The 24,791-nt window shown below is 42.5% G+C and overlaps 1 protein-coding gene and 1 long non-coding RNA gene across 3 annotated transcripts in view; one reads left to right on the plus strand and one right to left on the minus strand.

Moving 5' to 3' along the window:
• Window positions 1-24,791, plus strand: part of igsf3 (immunoglobulin superfamily, member 3) — a 224,151-nt gene that overhangs the window by 193,374 nt on the left and 5,986 nt on the right. For both annotated transcript variants that reach the window (XM_072700949.1, XM_072700950.1), the window contains 2 exons: window positions 22,267-22,689; window positions 24,158-24,577. In XM_072700949.1, coding sequence (XP_072557050.1) covers window positions 22,267-22,689; window positions 24,158-24,577 — 843 coding nt within the window. The remainder of the gene's footprint in view (window positions 1-22,266; window positions 22,690-24,157; window positions 24,578-24,791) is intronic.
• On the minus strand, window positions 19,826-20,844 carry LOC140578874 (uncharacterized). Its single transcript, XR_011983171.1, has 2 exons — window positions 20,487-20,844; window positions 19,826-20,006 (listed from the first exon to the last, which is right to left on the minus strand). It is a non-coding gene; the product is annotated as an uncharacterized lncRNA (long non-coding RNA).

Genomic DNA, 24,791 nt, shown 5'->3' on the forward strand with positions numbered 1-24,791 from the left:
CGGCGCCCCGGACACAGGATCGTCGATCATCCATGTCAAATGAGCATGGGCCGTTCTAAAAGTAGCAAATGTTATCGATCGGTGTGGGGACATTCTAAAACGCTTAATGTGAAAACGCTTAATGTGGTTTAATGTACCAAAATAGCGACCAATAATCACCAAATTTCGCACACACACATCTGGTCATAAAGACTTTCACCTGACAAAAAATCAAAACCGAAATACAAGGAATATGGACTTTATTTTACGTTAAGCGTTTTCCCATCCATTGACGCCCATTATAAGGAAAAGGCTTAATGTAACTTAAAGTACCAAGACAGCCACCAAAAATCATTATATTTACAAGTAAATAAACTGAAAGGCATATTTTGCCTGGCAGCCTTTATGGAACATTGTACTGTATTATTATTTGTACATTATTTCATTTGGAAAATGGTTCATTGTTTGAAATATTAACATTTCTATGTTATCATTTGATAATTTTTTTTCAAATATTTTTTTAAGTTTTAGCGTGCTGCATGCGAAAATAGTTCAACCAAGGAGACCTCAATAGATAGTTGACAAGTGTTTATTTGTTGAACAAATTTAAATGAGTATGTGAACAGTGATTTGGCAAAGCCCCTCTCTTGGTCGTTGGTTCCATCGACTCTGAAGCTGACAGATCTGGCTGGGCGACCAGGCAGGAGGCGAAGGATCCAACCCCAAAAGTTAATGATATGAAGAGGGTGTGGAGTAAGAAAACTGTTCCACTTGGGCTATCAGGTGAAGCTCTAGACCTGTTGGAAGGAAACACAACAATGTTTAGTTAATGACAACTTGACTAGAGGAATGTGAGGAAATTGACCTTAACCTTGTATAGCTGCTGAAGGACTATAGAAATAACTTCTTGTCAGCGTCTTGAGAGCGGTATGGAGCCGCTAATTTAATGCAAGACTGTATGGAGATGCTGAACGATTTTGAGAGTGGTATGGAGCCACTAGTGTAATGAGAAGGCATTATGGAGATGCCACGCGCTTTGCCAGCGGTATGGAGCCGCTCTGTTAATGCAGAGGGCGTTATGGAGACACCAATCGCTGCTATAGGGGTGAGTAGTTGATACGACGAAGCGTTATGGAAACGCTGAGCGCTTTGCCAGCGGTATGGAGCCGCTATGTTAATGCAGAGGGCGTTATGGAGACGCCAAGCGCTGCTATAGGGGTGAGTAGTTGATACGACGAAGCGTTATGGAAACGCTGAGCGCTTTGCCAGCGGTATGGAGCCGCTATGTTAATGCAGAGGGCGTTATGGAAACGCTAAGCGCTTTGCTAGCGGTATGGAGCCGCCATATTAATGCAGGGGTGTTATGGAGACGCCAGCTGCTTCTAGAGATGTAAGCAGTCGCTAAAGTAACTGGAAACCACCACCAACGGCTATCTGTTGTTACTAATAATGTTACTGTACTTATATTAGATGAAGCAATAACATATTGTGCCTCCAGGATAACGGAGGTTATCCTGGAGGCTCAGACGTATGTGGCAAAAGCAGAGGACCATCGTCCGAGCAGTTAACACTGACAGCGGGATTCCTTGTTGAGATGCTGTGGATGCAGCTCCAATCCAATTCTGACTTTATATCTCGCAATTGCGACTTAGTAAGTCAGAATTCTGACTTTATATCTCGCAATTGTGACTTTATATCTCGCAATTGCGACTTAGTATCTCGAAACAAGTTTCTAGCTTTAATAACTTTTCACGGAAGTAAGGTGGGGCGTTTTTAATGACAGAATCGTGTTGTCCAGTACACAGACAACGATGCACACCGATTACGAAACACGTAATCAAGCAATTCAGCTGTGATACATTTACTTTGTCCCACGGTGCACTGCCTAAATCACACTTTACAACTTACTTATGGATTAATTTGTGTTATCAATTAACTGTCAATATGTATGAAATGGAGCAATGGCATGTAATATGGATATGATGTAATAATTAAACTGTTAGACAGAAAGTGATCTTGAAAATCCAAGGGGTGTGCATTGCCCCCTGACTCCACTGATCAAGGCACACTTCATAGGACATGACTGTCTCATTTTGTTTCAGAGCAATTAACCCTTTAGTGCATTGCCCTTATGGCATGTAATATGCACACAGTGTATTAATTAATAGCTGTTTTAGAGAACGTGATCTTGAAAATCCAAGGGGTGTCCATTGTCCCCCAGGTTCCCCTGATCCATGCACACTGCATAGGACATGGCTGTCTCATTTTGTTTCGGAGCTATTAAATTCAAACATTCAGAAATTAATAAAAATTTGTACGTAAAGCAATCTGGGAAACAAAGGGGTGTGCATCAGTCGCCATGAGATCAAAATGCTAAACCACCATGTCATTACAGCTGACAGCACCTATAATATTAGCTATTAACACGATTTTGCACAAATCACGAAGTGGTTTGAAGCACAAAAATAATCGGTGTGCATCGTTGTCTGTGTACTGGAGAACACGATTCTGTCATTAAAAACGCCCCACCTTACTTCCGTGAAAAGTTATTAAAGCTAGAAACTTGTTTCGAAATACTAAGTCGCAATTACGAGATATAAAGTCGCAATTGCGAGATATAAAGTCAGAATTCTGACTTACCTAAGTCGCAATTGCGATATATAAAGTCGCAATTGCGAGATATAAAGTCAGAATTCTGACTTACTAAGTCGCAATTGCGAGATTCCGTGGCTTATATTTTTTTTACTACCTGGCGGAAACGGGCTTCCATAGCATTTTGTATTTCTGTATGCATTTCTTTCTAGTGTCTCACATTAACTGAAATTTGAATGCTGTCGAAACAATGCAATTACAAATACACAGATATTGTTAGTTATCCACTTGTCATTTTGTTATCTGTCCACATGTCACTGTATCACTTCACAAAAGTATTCACATGTCCAGTTGTATGTGTGACATGTATTTAGTCTTTTTCAGTTAGTGAGATGACTGGCACTGAATGGAGTCAACAAGAGAGGTGTATGGTGGAGTGTAGCCACTTAGGTTCACTCTTATGGAGTCATTTAAATGTTCATCTGTCAGTCTTGTTCTGAGCTTTGATTTTATGACATTCATGTCAGAAAAGGCTGACTCACAGAGGTATGTAGACCCAAACAAAGCAGACATTTTCAGACATTATCTTCACATTATCTTCTCCTTTCGTAGATTGCTACCTTCAGGAAAGTCCCGTGAAAAGTTGCTGTGGACCTGGGTGAAATGACACTCCACGTTACATCTTTTACCGACTGACACGCTTGCACCACAGATCAGACATACACACTTTTCTGCCTCTTTTTGGTATGGCTACCTGCCGTGGTCATGGTTGCTGCCCATCTCACATCACCACCCCTGACTCATCAAGCTTGACAGCAGCGCAACTGTTTGATTGACAACTAATGGGCAAATAATGATTATTACGTGCCGTAAGTCTGGGGAACGTGCCTTAAGTGTTACGTGCCGTAAGTTCAGGAGGATATGCCTACAGGACGTCCTGCCCACTCGCCCATTAGTTAACCGCTCCTTCGACTCCGCCTTCTGGACCTGGCCCCGCCTCCCTTGCCTTCGGAGCAGTTTCCGGTTCGTCGACAGAAGAGGCTGCAGCTTCGTCACTTCGGCTGTCCGCTGTTCGCTTCACGCCTGCTAGCTCGCTCTGCTTTTGGTTTGATTGCTCGTTTATGACTGTTTTGTTCTTGATTTCCGATTTTTGCCTCGTCCCTTATTGTACCTTCGCCCTGGTTTTCACTGCCTGCTTGGTTTTGAACTTTCGCTTGTACTCCGACTTCGCCTCTTTCATCTCCCCTCTGGATACCTTCGCTTCGGCTGTGTGTTTGTGTGTTCTACTAGGTGTGTGCAAGGAGTGTCTGCCCTTTTTGTTCTTCATAAACGTGGGATTACTATTTGTTTGGTTAGGGAGTTAGGCTTAGGCATTGTCGTTTCGTTTCACCCATTTTGTGTTCACTTAGGATTAGCTTAGCTTGGGGTTATATTCGGTAGATGTGTTTTTGTTTGTTTCTTTGGCCTTTGTCACTCCTGACGTTCGTTACACCTAGTGTTTGTGAAGTGTCTGTGAAAAACTATATATAAAAAAAACTATACACTCCCTTTGTGTCCCGTGTTCCCTTCTAGCTATGGTTGTCAAATGAATGTAGATTCGTTAACCCTTCGGCGAGCTACTTGGAGAGGGGTTGCGAGCTACTGGTAGCTCGCGAGCGACGTGTTGGAGACCCCTGGTATAGAAGCATAGCGAGTGGGACGTATCAGTAATAAAATGAAATGCCATGCCAATGAATGAGAAACGTAATCCTAAAATAACCTAAAATAAGCAGGACATTTAACCCTGAAAATGATCTCGAAGTAAAATGATATCCCGCAGGGTGTTCACAATAGAGAACACAAGTAACTTGCCACCAATTAATACAAATACAGCATCGTCTATGACCAATATATGTATAACTGAGGTTGATGTGATACTAAGCCTAGCTAAACTCAAAATAAATAAATCGCAGGGGCCTGATGGCATCTTACCTACAGTATAGTCTTGAAAGAGATGAGGGATATTATTAGCCAACCTTTGACTTTAATATTCCAGAAATCATTATCTGCCGGTGTGGTACCATCAGATTGGAAGCATGCTAATATAACACCCATATTCAAAAAAGGGGATAGAAGTAATCCAGCAAACTATAGGCCAATCAGTTTAACTAGCATTACTGGAAAAATAATGGAAGCTATAATTCAAGTGAAAATGGTAGATTACCTAGATGCAAATAACATTATAAAGGATAGCCAACATGGATTTAGGAGAGGTAGATCCTGCTTAACGAATCTGCTTGAATTCTTTGAGGAAGCTACAAGTGAAATTGATCACAAAAAGGCCTATGATGTGATTTACTTAGATTTCCAGAAAGCCTTTGATGTTGTCCCCCACAAACGGCTCTTGTTAAAGCTTAAAGCTGCAGGAATTTTAGGAACTGTGGCAGCTTGGATCAAAAACTGGCTAACTGATAGGAAGCAGCGAGTAGTTATTAGAGGCACTATGTCACAGTGGGCCTCCGTTTATAGTGGGGTACCGCAGGGTTCAATTTTAGGACCACTATTGTTCCTAATTTACATTAATGATATTGACACGAATACATACAGTAAACTGGTTAAATTTGCAGACGACACTAAGGTGGGCGGGGTAGCAGATACTAATCTAGCAGCAGAGAGGCTTCAACGGGATCTGGATTTAATTAGCGAATGGGCTGATACTTGGCAGATGAAATTTAACACAGATAAATGTAAGGTAATCCATGCAGGGAGCAGAAATATACAGTACAGATATTTTATGGGTTCCACTGAAATAAAGGTAGCTGATTACGAGAAAGATCTCGGTATGTATGTTGATGCTTCCATGTCCCACTCTCGCCAATGTGGGGAAGCAATAAAAAAGGCGAACAGAATGTTGGGTTATATCTCTAGATGTGTGGAGTTTAAGTCAAGGGAGGTGATGTTACACTTATATAATTCCTTGGTAAGACCCCACCTAGAATACTGTGTGCAGGTTTGGTCACCACACCTCAAGAAGGACATTGCTGCCTTAGAAAAGGTGCAACGAAGAGCTACGAGAATGATTCCTGGTCTTAGAGGAATGTCTTACGAGGAGAGGTTAGCGGAACTGAATCTGTTCAGCCTTGAGCAAAGGAGACTAAGGGGGGATATGATTCAGGTCTATAAGATTCTAACGGGTCTGGATGCTGTTCAGCCAAATGACTATTTCAATATTAGTCTAAATACTAGAACTCGTGGCCATAAGTGGAAATTAGCGGGAGAACATTTTAAAACAAATTTGAGGAAGCACTTCTTTACACAGCGTGTAGTCAGAGTATGGAATAGTCTTCCTGCTATTGTAGTGGAAGCTAAAACCATGGGTTCCTTTAAATCAGAGCTGGATAAGATTTTAACAACTCTGAGCTATTAGCTAAGTTCTCCCCAAACGAGCTTGATGGGCCGAATGGCCTCCTCTCGTTTGTAAATTTCTTATGTTCTTATTTAACCCTGAAAATTATCTCGAAGTAAAATGATATCCCGCAGGGTCACTCGTTTGCATTTAGAAACCGAGGACGAATGCATGAACGTGGAGCAAATTCCGCGAATGCAATTCGATTCCTCCAACGGCAGATGGATAACAATGAGATGCAAGCCTAACACGATACCCACAATGCCTCAGAAGTGAGCAGACCGATGGTTTTTCTCCCCGGGAAGGGGATGCCAAATTCCCTAAACATACTTTTAATTAAGATGGCGAGGAGTCAGGCTGTGAGGAGGGTGGATCACGAGATCCAGCAAGTGTGAGACAAAATGAATCCGTGAGTTGTACAGCAGTATTCATGACTGAGCGGAAGCCAGACAATTCAATACAGACGGACTGCTCTGACAACCAAAAACGAGCCTGACTGGAAAATAAAACAGATTCGCAATTTAACGCCAAAGAAGGGCCATTGGGAAGGATGTATGAGAATTTGAAAGACATTTGTAATATCGGCGTTGCCTTTATTCAGCAACATAATTAAGTTTGCGTCATCGACTTAAAGTTGTAAAGTAATTCTCTCAAATTAATTTACCATGCATACACCTTTACCGTACCAGACACGTACTCGACACATCATACACTTACACCATAAACAAGAGAAATACCACAGGTTCCCGCACGACAGACCTAAGACCCCTCGCAACAACACCCACCCCAAAGCCTTCAGTCAAAACAGTTAGCAAACAATCAACGACATTGGAATCATGGTGAGAAGAAAGCGCCGAAGAAGGAGCACGGACGCAGACAGAAGCAGAAGGATGAATTTCCAAAAAGGTCCACGAACTTGAACCGCCCGTCCCTCTTCTAGCAGGATGGAAACGCGATGAGTGACTAGGGCAAAGCGATCACAGAAGGGCTCTATATCCACCAACATGACGAACTAGAAAACCGGAGATCAGACACGATCAACAAACACGGGTGCTTGTCACCTGAACCAACAAGGCAGCTCCAGCCGAGAACGATCCATGGCATTCACAAAACAGAGACCCACCTTACCATAAATCAAGGACAAATGGGCATCCAGCTCCCCACACCACTCCGGACACAGAGCGAACAACGACTCTATAAACGCCAAACACAACGACGAACCCGGAGATACACAGGCCAAACTGAAATTGGGGATCCGAAGCCCCAAACGGAAACGCCGCCGCAATCACAACGCGCCTGTTGCACTTGGCAAAAGCAACGAAACCAGACCAATGTCCTTACCCTGGAGGATGCGCGATTGATCATGAGAATGGACCGCGGTGGAGGGAGACACGAGAAATCCACCAGATAGCGCTGCCGGAACAGCGGAGACGCCGGTCCTGCATCCAGCATGACGAGCCTGTCGGCCGGAATGGGCTCCGAGTGAGCTGGAAGACGCGCCGAGGACCCACAGACACGCAGGCGATTTAGCAGAGGACGAGCCAGAGGGACGGATGAGCGGGGGAATCTGAGATGCAAGCAGCCCAGCGGGCTAAGAGGGCGCAGCCATCGGAGAAAAGGCGGCCGGTGGGCGCTTAACGATGGCGATCCGTGTACTCCGAGGAGGTGTAGTGCAACTTGCGGGATTCCCAAGCACGAGAGATCGGGATCAACAAGGACAGCCACCTTCTCCACAAAACCCCGGAATCGCCGATCAGATCGCCGTCGCATGTCCCGGTCTGGAGACAGCCGAGAACGACGCGTCTCTCGTCGCAAGGGACGAGGAGCGCCAAAACCTTCACCGAAAGCAGGTGAAGGATAGACGAAATCCCCAAGAGGAGGCGGCGCGTCGGAGACAGACACAAGCCGGACACGATGGAGCCCAGAGAGCGGGAAAGGAGGGAGGCGGGAGAACGAATAGCTGTAACGGCAAAGAAGTGGGTTAGATTTAATCTTTATATAAAACCTGGACCGCTGTGATTGGACACGCTGGCGTTCATTAGGTCTCCTTGTTTGAACTTTCGTATTCACTTCCATCAACTTCCAGCTTGCCAGAGGACCAATGCTTGAGATATAAAAAGCTAAAATTCTTTAGAAACCATTCTTAGAGTTCAAGGAAGATGCATTCAGTAAAGTCTGCACAGTTATGGTTATTTGTGGCTTGACTTTTAAATATAGCCTATATACTGTATGCTGGGTCACTAAGGATCCAAGGTATGTAATAATGTTTCCTGAAAGTCCCATGTACACAAGAGTTAAAGTATTTTCTTTAAAAAAACATGTACATACAGTAAATGCACTAAAAGGGTGTGGTTCTCTTAACAGATATTATATGCAGTTTAACCAGTAAAAATGTCTCTAAAAAGGAAACCAATGAGCTGTTCGTTTTAAGAGACCTGTTTTTTTTTTCTTTTTTGAATAATTTCTATTGCTCTTTAATAAGACAGAAGTAATTTTTTTTATCCAATTACTCGATTAATCGATGAAATAAATCGGTAGAATACTCGATTACTAAAATAATTGTTAGTTGCAGCCCTAGTGCAGACAGTGATTTTGGGGTCCATGTCACCAATGCATTTATGGATACAGCCAGTAACATAGTTCGCATAGAGGTTGATGTTGCCTCCATGCAGCATTTCAAACATCCTGTCAGTCCACAATGGAGAAACAATGGAATAATGTGGAGCTGGAGTTGTCCATCCAGCATTGCACCTTTCACAGCACAGGTTTCTCCTGCTGAAACCTTTTGTAGGTGGGCAGTAACAGAATGGAGGTGTGATCTGATTTACCATAGGGAGGACTACCAACTTTTTGAAAATATTTCATAGCTCCATTTTCTTCTTGGACTTAAGGCTTTGCTACATAATGAAACAAAATGGATATTTCAGGTGTTTTCCATGATTAGACTCCAAACAAAAAGCATTATTTCCTATGTCTGAATGAGTTTCATTTTTAAATTGTCCAGTGAAAATGTGATAAACCCTGAAATAACTTATATTGGTATTATGTTTTAAATTGTCAATTTTGTTGTAGGTTTTGAAGTGACAAAGTTAACTGTAGATACTCTTACATAAAATTGGTAAAGATGTAGGGGATTATTTTGTTGTGTATATTATGTGTGCACCAATTAGTAAATGGACTGCATTTATACAGCGCTTTTCTACTCCTAGGAGTACTGAAAGCGCTTTACAATTCATGCCTCACATTCACCCATTTATACACTGGTGGCGGAGGCTGCCATGCAAGGTGCCAACCTGCACACTGAGAGCAACTTGGGGTTCAGTGTCTTGCTCAAGGACACTTTAATGGGGTCAGGAGGAACCAGGGCTCAAACCTGCAACCCTCCGGTGCCCTCCAATAGCACTACCTCCTACACCACCATCTTCTCCATTAATGGGCTGGTGACAGATTGAGCACAGTCAGGGAAAGCAGGGTGGGCTAGGTGAAAAGTGAATTTCCCAACAGGGAATAATAAATATATAGTTATACACTGTACTATTGTGTAGTGAAATGATTTTTCACCTGCTTTCTGAATTGTGCTGAAGGAAGTGTGACGCTCACTTCTCATCAACTCACAGGTATACCTTTATATCTGTCGCTGGGGTTCGTTCTGGCTTCGTGGTTATAAAGGAGGCAGGCACCACACTTTCACCCCTGCTTCCCATTCCCGCGCCAACTCACTCTCTCTCTCCTCCACCTCTCATCTCACCCTTGCGCTCCATTCACAAGCTCAGAGAAGTAGACCCACTTCCCCATCAACATAACATAGCTAAATTAAACTCTTACAGAAGTATGCAATATAAAGGACAACAAAATAGTATAAAAGGATGCAAATAAAATAAAAACAATCATGATAAAATGACTGCAAAATATACAAAACCAGAGAGCTGTATATTAATAGCAGTAAAATAATGTGCGGCTACAGTATGGAATGATAATGCATGAAGTGACAAGTAGAGATGAAACGGTATGAAATTTTAATGTTGAAATGATCAAGACCAAAATTATCACAGCTATCAGTATTATCATGTTATTGTTAAAATGAGCTGAAAATGTTCAAAAAGTACTGATACAAACTAATTTCACCAAGTTTTATATTGAAAGCCAGAAGTAAAATTACCAGCAGTATGCACTTCAAACATTCAAATAATAATAATGTGGCCAATAACATAAAACAATTACCAAAGGTTATTTAAAAAAAAAAACTTCATTAGCATTATAATAAAGCACACCGTGTATCACCGACTCTGGTTTGTTCCCGCCTCTATACTTCCGTCCCAAAATTGCCTATTCTAACATCTCCCCTCTAAAATAACACATAGCCCAAAATTACGACTTCATTTTTGAAGTCTCAGAATTTTTTTCCTCAATGTGGTCCTAATACTCCGATGTAGGATAATCCATACAGATAAAGGAAGTAAACTGCTGTAAACAGTATTCTGTTTCAAGAATATGCAAATACAAATGTACATGTGAATTCATTATTAATAGCACATTGCTGGCTCCATTACACCAGCATGCTATGTTTTTACAAGAGTAGATAACACTGAAAGGTACAGTTTACATTATTGACAAGCTATTACCAAGTTAGACAAACAAATCATAACATTTTCCCCCATTTTGAATTCCCCACATCATGCACTGAGCTAAAAGTTAACTTACCTTGCATTTACTATAGAGTGGTGGTCACGAAGATGACTTATAAAACTGTTGCCCCCCTTTGCAGATATTTCCTTCTGCATGTTCTGCATACAGGGTCGCCATCTCCAGTCAGTTTTCCTTCTGTAGTCTTATAAAAGCCAAAATAGGACTGCACCTCTGACCTAATCCTCTAGACGGCACTGTCACCGCCTTCCACCCTGTTTTCTACTCAAAACAAACCCATATTGCATGCTGCACCTGCACATCTGGGAGTCTTGCTAACTTTGGTTAATGCTGCACAGTATTTAACATAATGTAGTGCCAGTGAGATGACTTCACATAGCTTAGCCCAGTAACAGCTCAGGGGCATGGTGGGGAAACTCCGAATAGTTATTGTTAATACTTACTGTGTTCAGAAATTTCCGTGGGTGCCCTTGCCTGTGTCTTGCATGAACCCTGTCCAGGCCTCATGTGTATCTAGTTATTGTGTAACTACCCACTATTTGTGTGCCTTATAGTACGGCATCAATTTTCCGCGTTATGTTTCTATGGCAGCTGTTTGATGCGTGTGTTATAGGATTTAAATACTTAACAAGCATTTTTTCTTCAAAACAATCCTCCTGGTTTCTAGCAAGTGCCATTGCCTCGGTCTGCCACACATTACAATAAGCATTTCAAAGCAGGATAATCAACCAGTGTGTTAAGGGTAATTAAAATTTAAAATGGTAATAGTAACCACTCAAATTTACCATAACCGGTAACCGTTTCATGCCTAGTGACTACTTCACTATGGGCTTCCCTCATTCAAGATACAAACGGCCTGTTGGTGGAAGCTTTTCCTCAGTCTTTTAGCCTTCATGTTGTGGTAGCGCCTCCCTGACCACAGCAGCAAGTTTTCACTGCTCTGTCCTTGCACTGCTTCCTGTGAGTGGCCGGCTGGTTCAGGAGGACACATCTAATCAGCTGGGCTGTGCTGTCCTGCTTGGTTTACCTCCAAAACCAGCTGGCAATGCTCCTAGACAAGATGACTCTTGACTGTGCCAATGTAGAATACCTTCAGAAGATTGGCAGCCAGTCTGAACTTCTTAAGCAGCCCGAGCTAGTGGAGACATTGACATGTGTTATTCGCTGTCCATGTTAAGTCGTATATGATGTGGACACCCAGGTATTTCAAACTGGACCCTCTTCACCTGTCCTGTTTGTGAGGGGGTTATAGTGCCTCACCTTTTTGCCTGTCGAACTCCACAATCAGCTACTTTGTCTTGCTGATGTTCAGGAGCTTGCCAGGATGCCTTCTTCTGGTAGATTATTTTATCGTTATTGAAGATCTGACCCACCATGTCTGTCTTGTCAGCGCATATGACAGTGGTGTTGGAACTGAATGTGGCCACAGTCATGGAGGTATAGGGAGTAAAGCAGATGACTCAGCACACAACCCTGGGGGGTTCCTGTGTTAGGGTGATGCCTGGTGATGTTTCTCCACTCATTGGGACAATTTGGGGCCTGCTCATTAGAAAGTCCAGAGCCCAGTTGCACAGTGTGGTGTTCAGCCCCAAGTCCTTGAGCTTGCCAACAAGATTGATAGGGATTTTCGTATTAAAAGCGGAGCTGTAATCAATGAACAGGAACCACATGTAGTCCCTCTTCCTGTCATCCAAATGGTTGAGAGCAGTGTGCAGGATAAGAGCTATTGCATTGTAAGTGGATCTGTTTCAGCACTAAGCAAATTGTAGTGCATCCAGTGTGATGGGAAATATGGAGCAGATATAATTTTTGCCCAGTCCTTTAAAGGACTTCATTACTGTAGCGGTGAATGCAACTAAGACATAGTCATTTGGACGTGATGGGTGTAGTTCCTTTGAAACATGTTGGTACTCAGCCTTAGTTGAGATCACCAGAGCTAGCCGGTCTGTGCAGGCTATCAGGACATGTCCCAGGGTGCCATCTGGTCCAGCTACCTTGAGCGCTCTTCTCACTTCATTTTCCAAGAATGTGATAGTGGTCCAGATTTCTGGTTCTGGTTTATGATCTGCTGGTTAGTAATGATGTTGCTTCATAGTGCACATACTGTAGGAGGCTTCAGTTCATTCTTTAACACAGTGGTTGTGTTAGTTGCATTGTAGGGACACTGTCTGAAGACTAAAAAAATTAGCATGTCATATGATTATGGGAGGTGAAAGAGACTGCATGTTGCTTGTGGTGACTAGAAATACTGCAAGCATATGGCCATGCACAGTTTTCATCGACTGGAGACTTTGAGGAGAAACCAAATGTTTCCTAGCCTGTTACAGTGATGCACTGGCAGCCTCAGAGAGTTTAGCAGCATATCTCTCATAACAAAATCAATTCTGAAAGATGAAGGTAATTCCTCTTAGCATAACTGACAGGTCTTCTATGAGGATCTTCTGCAAGGATCTTGAGGGTCAGCTTAAGAGACAGCTTACTTCAGCACGCCAATGTTTAGGGATGACCTAAAACTGTGGGTTCCCATTCTGTATTTTGCAAATATTTTCTCTTGGTAGACTGTCACTGACAGCTTATTAGCAGACATATTCACTGATTTGTATATTATTTTCAAAGTCAAAGTAAACTTTAATGTAATCTCTGCTATATACATATATACAGTGATATGACATGATGTGACTCCATTTTATATAGTCTACAATAATAAAGGCATATATAAATAGAAAGAAACATAATAAATAAAAAACAAATAATTGTAATGAAGAATAAACAATTTACCAAAAATGTGCAATTAAGTACAGTGGTACCTCAGTTCTCGAGCTCATTAGAACTCGAATTTCTTAAAAGTCGAACCAACCAGTTCGAAAAAAAATAACCTACTGTAGAACTCGATCTGAATCTCAGAAGTCAAACCGTGAACGCCGACCTAAGTTAACTTGTATGTGCGGGGAAATCAATTCTCTCAGCGGAAACAAAGGGTAACGCTTCAGTTTCAGCCTCGCATTCGCTGTGATAGCATCGTGCATGTTTACACTAGCTAAATACATATATTTAGACAACAAAAATATATTTAGACAATGATAGACAGTAACAGTAATTATTATATAATAAAATACATTTAAAAATAAAGATCTTATTATTTTAATATTAATAATAAACCATTAATACATTTAATTATAATATTGTTGTGCTGAGTGGGGATGGAACGGAGACAAAAGCGCAGACGTCAGGGCATCGGGGAATACGGGGTAGGGCAGGCAAAACGTAGATGGACAATACAACGACCTGACTAGGGAAACAAACTGAAACTGACTAAATACAGAGGACTAATGACAACAACCAGAAACAGCTGATCACACAGGGATTCCACACGGGGTTAACGAGGGGGCGTGGCACACAGAAAGAGTGGACACATTGTTTTAACTTTACACATTGTTTGGATATATTTATTTTCTTACTTTACAAAATACTGTTTTGATAAATGTGCTTAGATGTTTTTTGTTTAAATGCTAAAAAAAACATAATTATGTGTATTTTTTTGGGGCCAGGAACCAATTAATTGGTTTCCCATTATTTCTTATAGGGAAAATTCTATCAGAACCCGAACTTTTTAGGATTCGATCTGGAGTTCTGAACGGATTAAGTTCAAGTTCTGAGGTACCACTGTACTGAGGATATTTGATGATATTGATATTTGTTGTTAAGGTGTTGCATTAAGCAGCTAGAGTGGAGGGCAAATACATACATAATGGAATGAAAATGTGTGCATTTTGTGGTCAGTGGCATTTCAATATAGTATACAGTACTTGTAACATTGGTGTGTTTCACGCATGTAGCAGTGTGGCAGCATATAGACTGATGTGCAAAGTGCATAGATGAGGTCAGTTGACAGTTCAGGTGTATGTGGGGGGGGGGGGGGGGGTAGGTGGTGTGTTCAGCAGTCTAATGGCTTGCAGGAAAAAGCTCTCACACAGTCTGGCCGTTTGGGCTTTATCACACTGGTCTTTTAATCACTGCACTAGCTTCGAGCAAGGTTTAGTTTCTACACAGGAAGCTTGTTCCACAGACAGAAGACCTGAGGTCTGCTAAAACAGTTAGCTCATTTAAATCAGTGATTAAAACATTACCATTTGCTGCAGCTTTTCCATCCATCCATTTTCTGAAACCGCTCTGCTAAGGCAGCAGGGCATGGCACTAGCAGGAAAAGAAGGTGATGATCCACTGGCAGCTCACAAAACAACAGGTGTTTATTTAATTCAGCTTTAAAAAACACCAGGGGAACTATCAAACCAAACAGACCATAACTTTCACAGATCAACATACAATGACTCACTGGAGAACAGTGGCCTGTACTACTAAGGGGGTTTAACCAAATCAGATTTAACCCCGAGGTAATTTGCGAACGCGAGGTTGAAAGGTCAGTTGAGAAGCTGGGAGATCAGTCTGATGACGAAGACAGGAAACACGAGGACTGGCTATGGGGGTAGATCAGGGCTGGGATGGACGGGAGCAGGAGGGTTCAGGAGGCACTGGCAGAGGAAGGAGGGAGAGTCAGGCGGATCGGAGCTGAAATGAAGACACAGGAGTAAAGTGCTCGGAAATTGCATTACAAACAATACCTCACACGGAGCAATCGTCATGCGAGCTTTAAGTAGCTGAGGGGGCGTGTCTCTGATTGCTCGCAGCTGCAGGTATGACAATCAGAAAGGAACAGAACAGAAGCACAACCTAGGGCAAGAAAACTACTGTGGAAAATAAACACTGAAAAACAAAATCCACGAAATAAAAAAGGTAGTAGTAGAAGACCTTTATTGTCATCTCAACCATATACTGTACATTAAAGCACACAATAAGAATAAATAACATCCTCCAGGGACCAAAAGTTCAAAGTACGACACAACAGCACACTCAGACAGATTAACAGTGAGGATAATTGGAAAGTGGGAGGGGAGGAATAAATAATACCTGTACATATATCCCCAAATATACATATACACGTACCTAAAAAAAAATAGAACTATCTAAAAAGACTTTTAGGAGAGGAAGCACATCAGGGAGGCTGTGAAAATGCAATATATATTATACAACAATTGTCATGCCCTGCCCATCCAATCCTCCCGTGTACCACGCCCTACTTGCTACCTCATGTGGAATCCCCGTGTTACCAGCTGTTTCTCATTGTTGTTAATTAGTCTAATGTATTTAAGTCCGCATTTGAGTATGTTTCCCCAGTCCCGTCATTAACATCATTTCGTTGGTTATGCATGTTCCGTGTTCCTGCTCGTGTTTTACTTTGAATTAAACCCCGTGTTTCCCGACTCCTTGAGTCCTGCCTCTGCTTCCTTAGTCTGTGCCCCATGACAACAATAGGCTATGGACTATGAGAAACAGTGCAAATATGCTGGCAGTATAGTTAGTGTAGACTTGTGAACTGCTATGCAATTTGCTTGTGCAATTTAAATTTTACATGGCCAACAACAATGTGATTTTAATGTCTTTTATTTAAGTTATTGAAGTGAAAGTGATTAATTGTCATTGTCGCCACCATGGGCGCTGTTAGGTCCGTTCACTTGGTGCTACAGTCAGGACCATAAATATTTGGACAGAGATAAAGTTGTTCAATTTTTAAGTTCTGTACACAATAAATTTTAAAAGAAAGAAGTCAGATGCAGCTGAACTGCAGACTTTCAGCTTTAATTCAGTGGGTAGAACAAAATCTTTTATTTTCTTAGTTGAAAACCCTTTGCAGGCAATGACTGCCTGAAGTCTTGAACTCATGGACATGACCAGATGCTGGATTTCCTCCTTTTTGATGCTCTGCCAGGCCTTTACTGCAGCAGTTTTCAGTTGCTGTTTGTTTGAGGGTCTTTCTGTCTGTAGTTTAGTCTTTAGCAAGTGAAATGAATGCTCAATGGGGTTGAGATCACTGACTTGGCCATTCGAGAATATTCCACTTCTTTGCTTTAATAAAGTCCTGGGTTGCTTTTGCTGTGTGTTTTGGGTCATTGTCCATCTGTATTATGAATGAATTTGGCTACATTTGGCTGGATTTGAGCAGACATGATGTCTCTGAACACCTCAGCATTCATTCGGCTGCTTCCATCCTGTGTCACATCATCAAGAAACATTAAAGACCCAGTGCCACTGGCAGCCATGCAAGCCCAAGCCATTACACTCCCTCCACCATGTTTTACAGATGATATGGTGTTTTTTGGATCACAAGCTGTTTCAGCCCTTCTCCATGCTGTTTTCTTTCCATCATTCTGATATAGGTTGGTCTTGGCTTCATCTGTCCAAAGAATGCTGTTCCAGAACTGTGCTGGCTTTTTTAGATGTTTTTTTGCAAAGTCCAATCTAGCCTTTCTATTCTTAATGCTTATGAGTGGCTTGCATCTCACAGTGAAACCTCCGTATTTGCTTTCATGCAGTCTTCTCTTTATGGTAGACTTCGATATTGATATGCCTACCTCCTGGACAGTGTTGTTCACATGGTTGGCTGTTACAAAGGGGTTTCTCTTCACCATGGAAATGATTCTGCAATCATCCACCACTGTTGTTGTCCGTGGACGTCCAGGCCTTTTTGTGTTGCTGAGTTCACCAATGCTTTCTTTCTTTCTCAGGATGTACCAAACTGTGGATTTGCCGCTTCTAATGTTGTGGCAATTTCTCGAATTGTTTTTTTCCATTTTCGCAGCCTAAGGATGGCCTGTTTCACCTGCATACTGAGTTCCTTTGACCGCATGTTGTATGTTCACACCTGAATCTTCCAAATGCAAACAAGACACCTCAAATCAACTCCATGCCGTTTATCTGATTAATTGATAATGAAAGAACAAAGGAATTGCCCACACCTGTCCATGAAATAGCTTTTAAGTGAATTGTCCAATTATTTTTGGCCCCTTTAAAAAGAGGGTGGGACATGTTAATGAGCTGAAACTCCTAAACCCTTCATCCAATTTGAATGTGGAAACCCAAAATTGAAATCTGAGAGTTCGCACTTTATGTCCATGCCCATTGTTCAACTTCAGTTGGAATACAGTGGTACCTCAGAACTCGAACTTAATCCGTTCAGAACTCCGGATCGAATCCTAAAAGGTTCGAGTTCTGATCGAATTTTCCCCATAAGAAATAATGCAAGACCAATTAATTGGTTCCCGGCCCAAAAAAAATTACACCTAAATATGTTTTTTTAGCATTTAAACACAAAATGAACCAGATAAAACATCTAAGCACATTTATCAAAACAGTAATTTGTAAAGTAAGAAAATAAATGTATCCAAACAATGTGTAAAGTAAAAAAAAAAAACAACGTGTCCTGCCCCGATCGTCCGCTCCTTCCGTGTGCCACGCCCCCTCGTTAACCCCATGTGGAATCCCTGTGTGATCAGCTGTTTCTGCTTGTTGTCATTAATCCTCTGTATTTAGTCCGCGTTTCATTTTGTTTCCCCAGTCTGGTCATTGTATTGTCCGTCTGCGTTTTGCCTGCCTTACTTGTAATTAAACTTCGTATTCCCCAATACCCTGACGTCTGCGCCTTTGTCTCCGTTCTGTCCCTGCTCGGCACGACAATATTATTATAATTACTGTTACTGTCTATCATTGTCTAAATTTATTTTTACTGTCTAAATATATGTATTCAGCTAGTGTAAACATGCACGATGCTATCACCGCAAATACGAGGCTGAGACTGAAGTGTTACCCTTTGTTTCCACTGACAAACGTGCCGCGTGACTCATTTCCCTGCGCGTACAAGTTATCTTAGGTCGGCGTTCACGGTTTGACTTCTGAGATTCAGATCGAGTCCTAGGTAATTTTTTTTCGAACTGGTTGGTTCGACTTTTAAGAAATTCGTGTTCTAATGAGTTCGAGAACTGAGGTACCACTGTATATTTCAGTAAACAGGTAAAATAGTAAAACTTGTGTCAATGTCCAAATATTTATGGTCCTGACTGTATATAGAAGCAAATGATAAAGTAAAACATATTTACTACTTCAGCATATTGCCCTGTTAACACTAGAACCGCCCGTTTCCCATATCAATGAATGTCAAACTCTAACTCCAAACAAGACGGCGTGTGCAGCCCTTTTATTTGCACTAATGTGCCATTAGTGTTAATGACACCAGCGAATCTAACAAAAAGCCGCAATGTTCCTAAAAGAGCAGCTGCTCTGTCCTGAAATCCTACAGCTGAAAAGTTTTCAAATGCAGTATTTTATAAAATCCTGGATAAATGGATGTAGATAATCTGTGATTTCATGTTTGTCAATGATTACCTTTTTTAACAACTGTATAAAGTAATGTTATTTTTATACAAATCAACTCATGTGAAACACAAAACATACCTTTTCAGGGTTGCCAATTATCACGCATCTGGCGTGACACTCAGGCTTTCAAACTCACGTTAGCTAACGCTAGAAATCTTACAGCAAATATATATTATTCCATTACAAACCTAAAATTGGCGACATCAAAAGCGTTTAGAAGGTAATAAAATTGTTACATACCCAGCAAACATGCCCCTTTGGGGCCCGTGTGGGGCCACTGCGGGCAGCCCGCTGTGGGCCCCATTACCGGCGTGAAATGCGGGGCACGTGTGGGCCCCACACTGTGGGGCCCTTGTGGGGCCATTGTGGGCTGCCCACACTAAGCAAAGTGGGCCCCATTGGAGCCCATTGTGGGCCCACACTATGCCCACACTATGGGCCAGCCTACACATACATGCCCTGCATTTTTTGGCCTGCTGGATGCTCCCCTGTGGGCATACTGTGGGCACACTGTGGGGTGTACTGTAGGCACATTGGGCATACTGTGGCCGAACTGTGGGCACACTGGACACACGTGGGTAATTGTACTGCGGACACATTGGGCATACTGTGGGCAAACTGTGGGCACACTGGACACACGTGGGTTGTACTGCGGACACATTGGGCATACTGTGGGCAAACTGTGGGCACACTGTGGAGACATTGGGAGGGAGGAAAGCTGTGAAGCCACAGTGCTCCAGTGTCCCCGTGGGCATGCTCTGTGGGTCTTTAAGAAATAACTAAATTAGTTTGGTCCTATACTGGCAGTATACCAGAACATTATTAAAGTGTATGCAGAATATTTGCACTTATTGATAGTAGCAGTAATAAACTACAAGTAATATGTTTCAAACACATCTGTTCACAGACAGGTTAAAAGAAGAAAACATTGAAAATTGAATACAAAACTGAGTATGTGGATTGAGTACAAAATATTTTTTTATTAAACATAACAATGAGCACATAACATTACATACATACATTATCTATATTAAATTAATCCTCTCAGTGTCCTTTTGCTCCTTCCTCCATCCCGGTCTCTAGCATTCCGCAGCCATGTTTTAATGTTCTGATGTTTAGTTCAGTTGTTATATTGACTGCGCTGTCATTAAAAGAAACACATGAACACCATGAATCCTGTCAGTGTCCGTCTGCCCCCCCCCCCCACTGTATGTAGATGTTATACGTATGACTAACACTACACATAAAAAATAAAAAGATAATGTGAAAGAAATTCATAACTATTTACTGGTGAGACGAACTGCTTGTGCGGAGATGCATGATTACAGTTTTGTTTAATTTTAGAAAGTGTCTTTCTTAAAAAAATTTACCTGAACATATATACTTAAGGTAGCCTAAATCATTACCACTGCGCATCAATATAGATGTGTATATATAAAGGAACGTTTAATACTATACATTACCTTATATTTAAGTATAACATATATTTAGCCGATCAAGCGGATACGCGTTGAACTGACAAGAACGGAGCAATTTAACATTCATTGTGGTTTTCAACAACTCAAAATGCGGTTAAACTGAATGCGGCTAAACATGTATATTAATGTAACATTTTACTCACAGGGAGTACCTTTAAATCGTCCTATCAAGGGATGACCAATAATTGTTTTAATTAGCTTTCGCTGTCGCTGTCGTTTTTCTCCTAACGGTCTTTCCGATTCGAAACGCCTGTCTCGAGATCGCGAGCTTCCCGCTGCACTCAAACGCCCAGCGCGTGTCCCCAATCCATCCATCCATCTTCTGTACCCGCGTGTCTTACTCAGGATCGCTGGGGGTTCGGAGCCTATCGCAGAAGCTACGGCACAGGGAAGGGAATGTACGTGTCCCCAGTGACCACACAAAATAAATGGCAGGGCCAGAACACTCTCTATGACGGGATTGTTTTCTAACCCACAGCCAAAATGAGACACACAGCTTTAGATGACAACAATAATAATAATAATAATAATAATAATAACAAAAACTATTATTATTATTATTATTATTAATAATAATAATAATCATCATCATCAATTAATTAATAATGACCATCAACAACAATAATAATTATTGATGTTGCTGTTGACAATAATGAATTATTAATAATTAATTTCATTAATCACTAATAATAATTAAATGCTATGGTACGTGACTGTGTGCAGTTCTAATTAGAAAGGGGCTGTCAGACAAAACTGCTGCAGGCCCTCCATGGGCTTACTCACAGAGGGCCTGTGCGGGTTTTCTGTGGGCAAGCCCAACTGTGGGCTTGCCCACAGAAATCCCACATGGGGGCCCCAAAGGGCAAAACTGCTGGGCCCAGCATGGGCTTGCCCAAAGGGGGCCTGTGTGGGTTTACTGTGGGCCAGCCCAACTGTGGGCATGCCCACAGAAATCCCACATTGGGGCCCCAAAGGGCAAAACTGCTGCGGGCCCAGCGTGGGCTAACCCGCATAGGCCCCACGTGGGATTAGTGTGGGTTTGCCCTGCCCACACTTGCCCACAGTAAACCCACACCTGCCCATACGGGGCCCAAATGGGCATGTTTGCTGGGTACATGTAAATGCATTTGCATGTGTGTGTAGACTTGAATTGAAAATCTCACTCCAGCCAGCTGAACGAAGTTGGCAACCCTGCATTTTATTTGAAATGAACTGTAAAATGCACTGTTTTCGGCTGAAGCAGCTTGTTGCTCTGACAATTTTAAAACAAATATGAGAAAACATTACCTATGACACATTTTATGGCTTTTTGAAATAAAACTGCCCATACCCATCTTAAAGTGTACTTAATATATTATAAAATATTTTTTCAATTTACATAAAGGGACATGCTACTCCTCCCAAAACTTGCAAAAAAGTAACCGCGATATAATACTTCACCGTCCAAAAAGTGAAAAATACCGTGATAATAATTTGAGGTCATATCGCCCATCCCTACATGTCTTATGCTGGAATGGCATCCTGTCCATGATGTTCCCCTGCACTGTCCACTTCTGGATAGACACTGAGATAGATGCAGAGATATTTATAAAAACCTGGGAATGATTTTTCTCTTTTCTCTTCTCTTTTTTTTCTCAGGTTGAAAGGACCTTTGCTGTTGTGATTTATATGAGAAATTCAATGTTCTGGGGTAAAAATGTAAATACATGATTACCTGAATATAATTTCTAGCAGGTTGTAAAATTATGTCTTGTGTAGGTTATGGATTAAACATCACTCTACTAGTAAGCTTTTTCCAAGGCCCTCTGTCTAAATTTCTGACTCCCTTGCATTACTGCTTTCACTGAAACCACATCTCCCTCTTTTAGTGATTCTGACCTTTCGGTATCACCTTCTGACCTTTTGCATCTTTGCCTCCTACAGTGAGCAAGCTGACCCTCCAGCAGACCAATCAGAGTGTGGTGCTTGTGGAGGATGGCCGCATTCAGATTAACTGCTCCATTGTGGCCCAAACCAGTCTCGAGGCACAGCATGCAGTGCTGTGGTATACCCGCCGGAGCGGAACTGGCGGGGCTGGTGAGGCACAGGCCGAGCTCCTGCTGAAGGTTGACCAGGAGTCTGCACTGAAGTATGGCGCCTTCGCAGAGGAGGAGCGGCTGCAAAGTCGCGTTCAGGCTGAGCGTCTCTCAAGCCAGGTGCATCGCCTAACATTGCACCGCGCCGAGCTTGCCGATTCAGGCTACTACTTCTGTGTGGTGGAGGAGTGGCTATCTGACCCCAGTGGCGACTGGTACCTACTGGGCCGCGAGGCCTCCGGCTTCACCAAGGTGTTGGTGACACAGCCAGGTACAGTGGGGCAGGGGCCGAGCATGCACCTTTGCAGGTAAAGCAGCCAGGTACAGTGGGGTGGGGCGGAGCATATGCCAGTGCTGGTGAAGCAGCCAGGTACAGTGGGGTGGTGGTGGAACATGCACCAGTGCAGTTAAAGCAGCCAGGTACAGTGGTGTGGGGGCAGATCATGTGCTGGTGCTTGCACACAAGCAGAGCCAGATGGCCCAGCTTTGGATAGGATATGGAAAAGATGCCTGGTATTTGCAGGCAGCATGGTAGATTGGAAGGGGGGATGAGCAGGAGGTGGAGGAACAGGCCTGAGATTCTCAGCCAACCTAATTCTATCAGGTTTACAGAGTATAGGCGTTTTGCTGTTCAAAGAATCACTTGACTGTGCCACAATCAGGATTATCACAGAAACTCATCATGAAGATCATCTTCATAATCAGTGCCTGCAAACAAGCCTAACTCTTTGGACATATGAAGGCTCAGACCATAAAGCTTAACCAAGCTTAAGATTCCCCAGGGTTCAGCCACTCCGCTGCTAGCTTGACCCTTTGCCTGAGTGTCTGCAGAATCGATGTAGGGGAGACAACTGTTGCCTGATGCCCAGGAGAATCCACAGCATCTGGCTGGCTGGTGTAACTCACTGGGACACTGTCTGCTTCTTATTGACCTGCAACTGGAGGCTACATGTAGTCCCTGAATATTCTTTAAGTACCACCTGCTCACATGTTAAAGATATTAAAATAAACACATGGATTTTTTGCTAAATTTTTTTGAGAGTCTTTACTTGTTATAATGATTGTGATCCCAAGTCAAATTCAAACTCCCGAGTCCTGAAAAAAATAAATGAACAGACTTGGTTACACTGCTGCTAAAAAACAGAATGAAACACTTCTGTTATTTCTGGATATTTATTATACACCATATTGAACACCAGAGCCATAGTAGGGCTCTGTCAACTGGCTGCTCTCACTGACTAATGGTTTGTCAGTGGTTTGGACTGAAGCGATAATGGCTTCTTTTAGCTGATTTGGAGTGAGACTGGGGCATGTTTATTTATTTTACACTTAAATGTTTAAATTGGAGAAAACAAATGTGGGGACATTCCCAAATGCAACAAATGTGTGTGTTTTAAGCAGCTGGTGTCAAGATGGAAGCAAACAAATCTCTAAGCTAGTGGTTGTTGATATGGGTTTAGAAAAATATTAAGTCTATGAATCAGTAAGAATATACCAAAGCTTTTCGACAAAAAAATCTCCAGACCCCACATTTCTTGGTCAGAAGTTACCTGACTTACATCAGAACAAGGGTGAAACTGTATGCTTTGGATAAAACCATCTGTTAAGTGCATAATAATGTAAGATTTCTGATTAAATGAATTCTCCTCACTTTATTTGACAGACATATGCATATGGATTTATAAATGCCAGCAGACTGTATCTCACTTCAGTCTCTCTCTGCCCCTCCTGCACCCCAGAGGTCCACTTGCAGGTTATGGAGGCTGACACCAACGTGACTGTTGAGGAGGCTGGCTCAATCCGGCTGGGCTGTAGCATCCCATCCCAGTCCAGTCGGGACTCTCGCTTCTCTGTGTCCTGGTATGTGTCTCGTGTAGTGCACGAGGGCGTGGCTGAGGACTGCGTCTTCTCCATCGGCCACGACGCTGTTTTTGGGAATGGCAACTGCAGCCCCGCTGAGGTACTGGGGCCGGATTCACGCTTGCGGTTTGAGAGGCCATCCTACGACCTTTACAGCCTGAGTGTGCAGCGGGTGCAGCCTAGTGACAGAGGAAACTATTCCTGCCTTGTGGAGGAATGGCTGCAGAATCCACGTGGCGTGTGGTACCGCCTCACCACCAGCCGCTCTGGCATCACTGTGGTGACTGTACTGCCCCCAGGTAGGCCTAGGCTTGAGTCACTTTGTGCAGAGGAGTACTTTTCACTGCCAGTAGGAGTTTAGGTCCTGACGATGACATGCACTGTTTTTCGGTTAACCTGATTGTGACTTAATGGCAGGACTGTCGTTGATTCTGGATCCTTAAAAATGAAAAGCACATTGTTTCCCATCTCTGTCTGTGCCTTTCTGGCTCCATGGGGTCACAGAAATTAAAA

Source organism: Paramormyrops kingsleyae, chromosome 16, assembly GCF_048594095.1.
Source record: "Paramormyrops kingsleyae isolate MSU_618 chromosome 16, PKINGS_0.4, whole genome shotgun sequence".
NCBI classification, from domain to species: domain Eukaryota; kingdom Metazoa; phylum Chordata; class Actinopteri; order Osteoglossiformes; family Mormyridae; genus Paramormyrops; species Paramormyrops kingsleyae.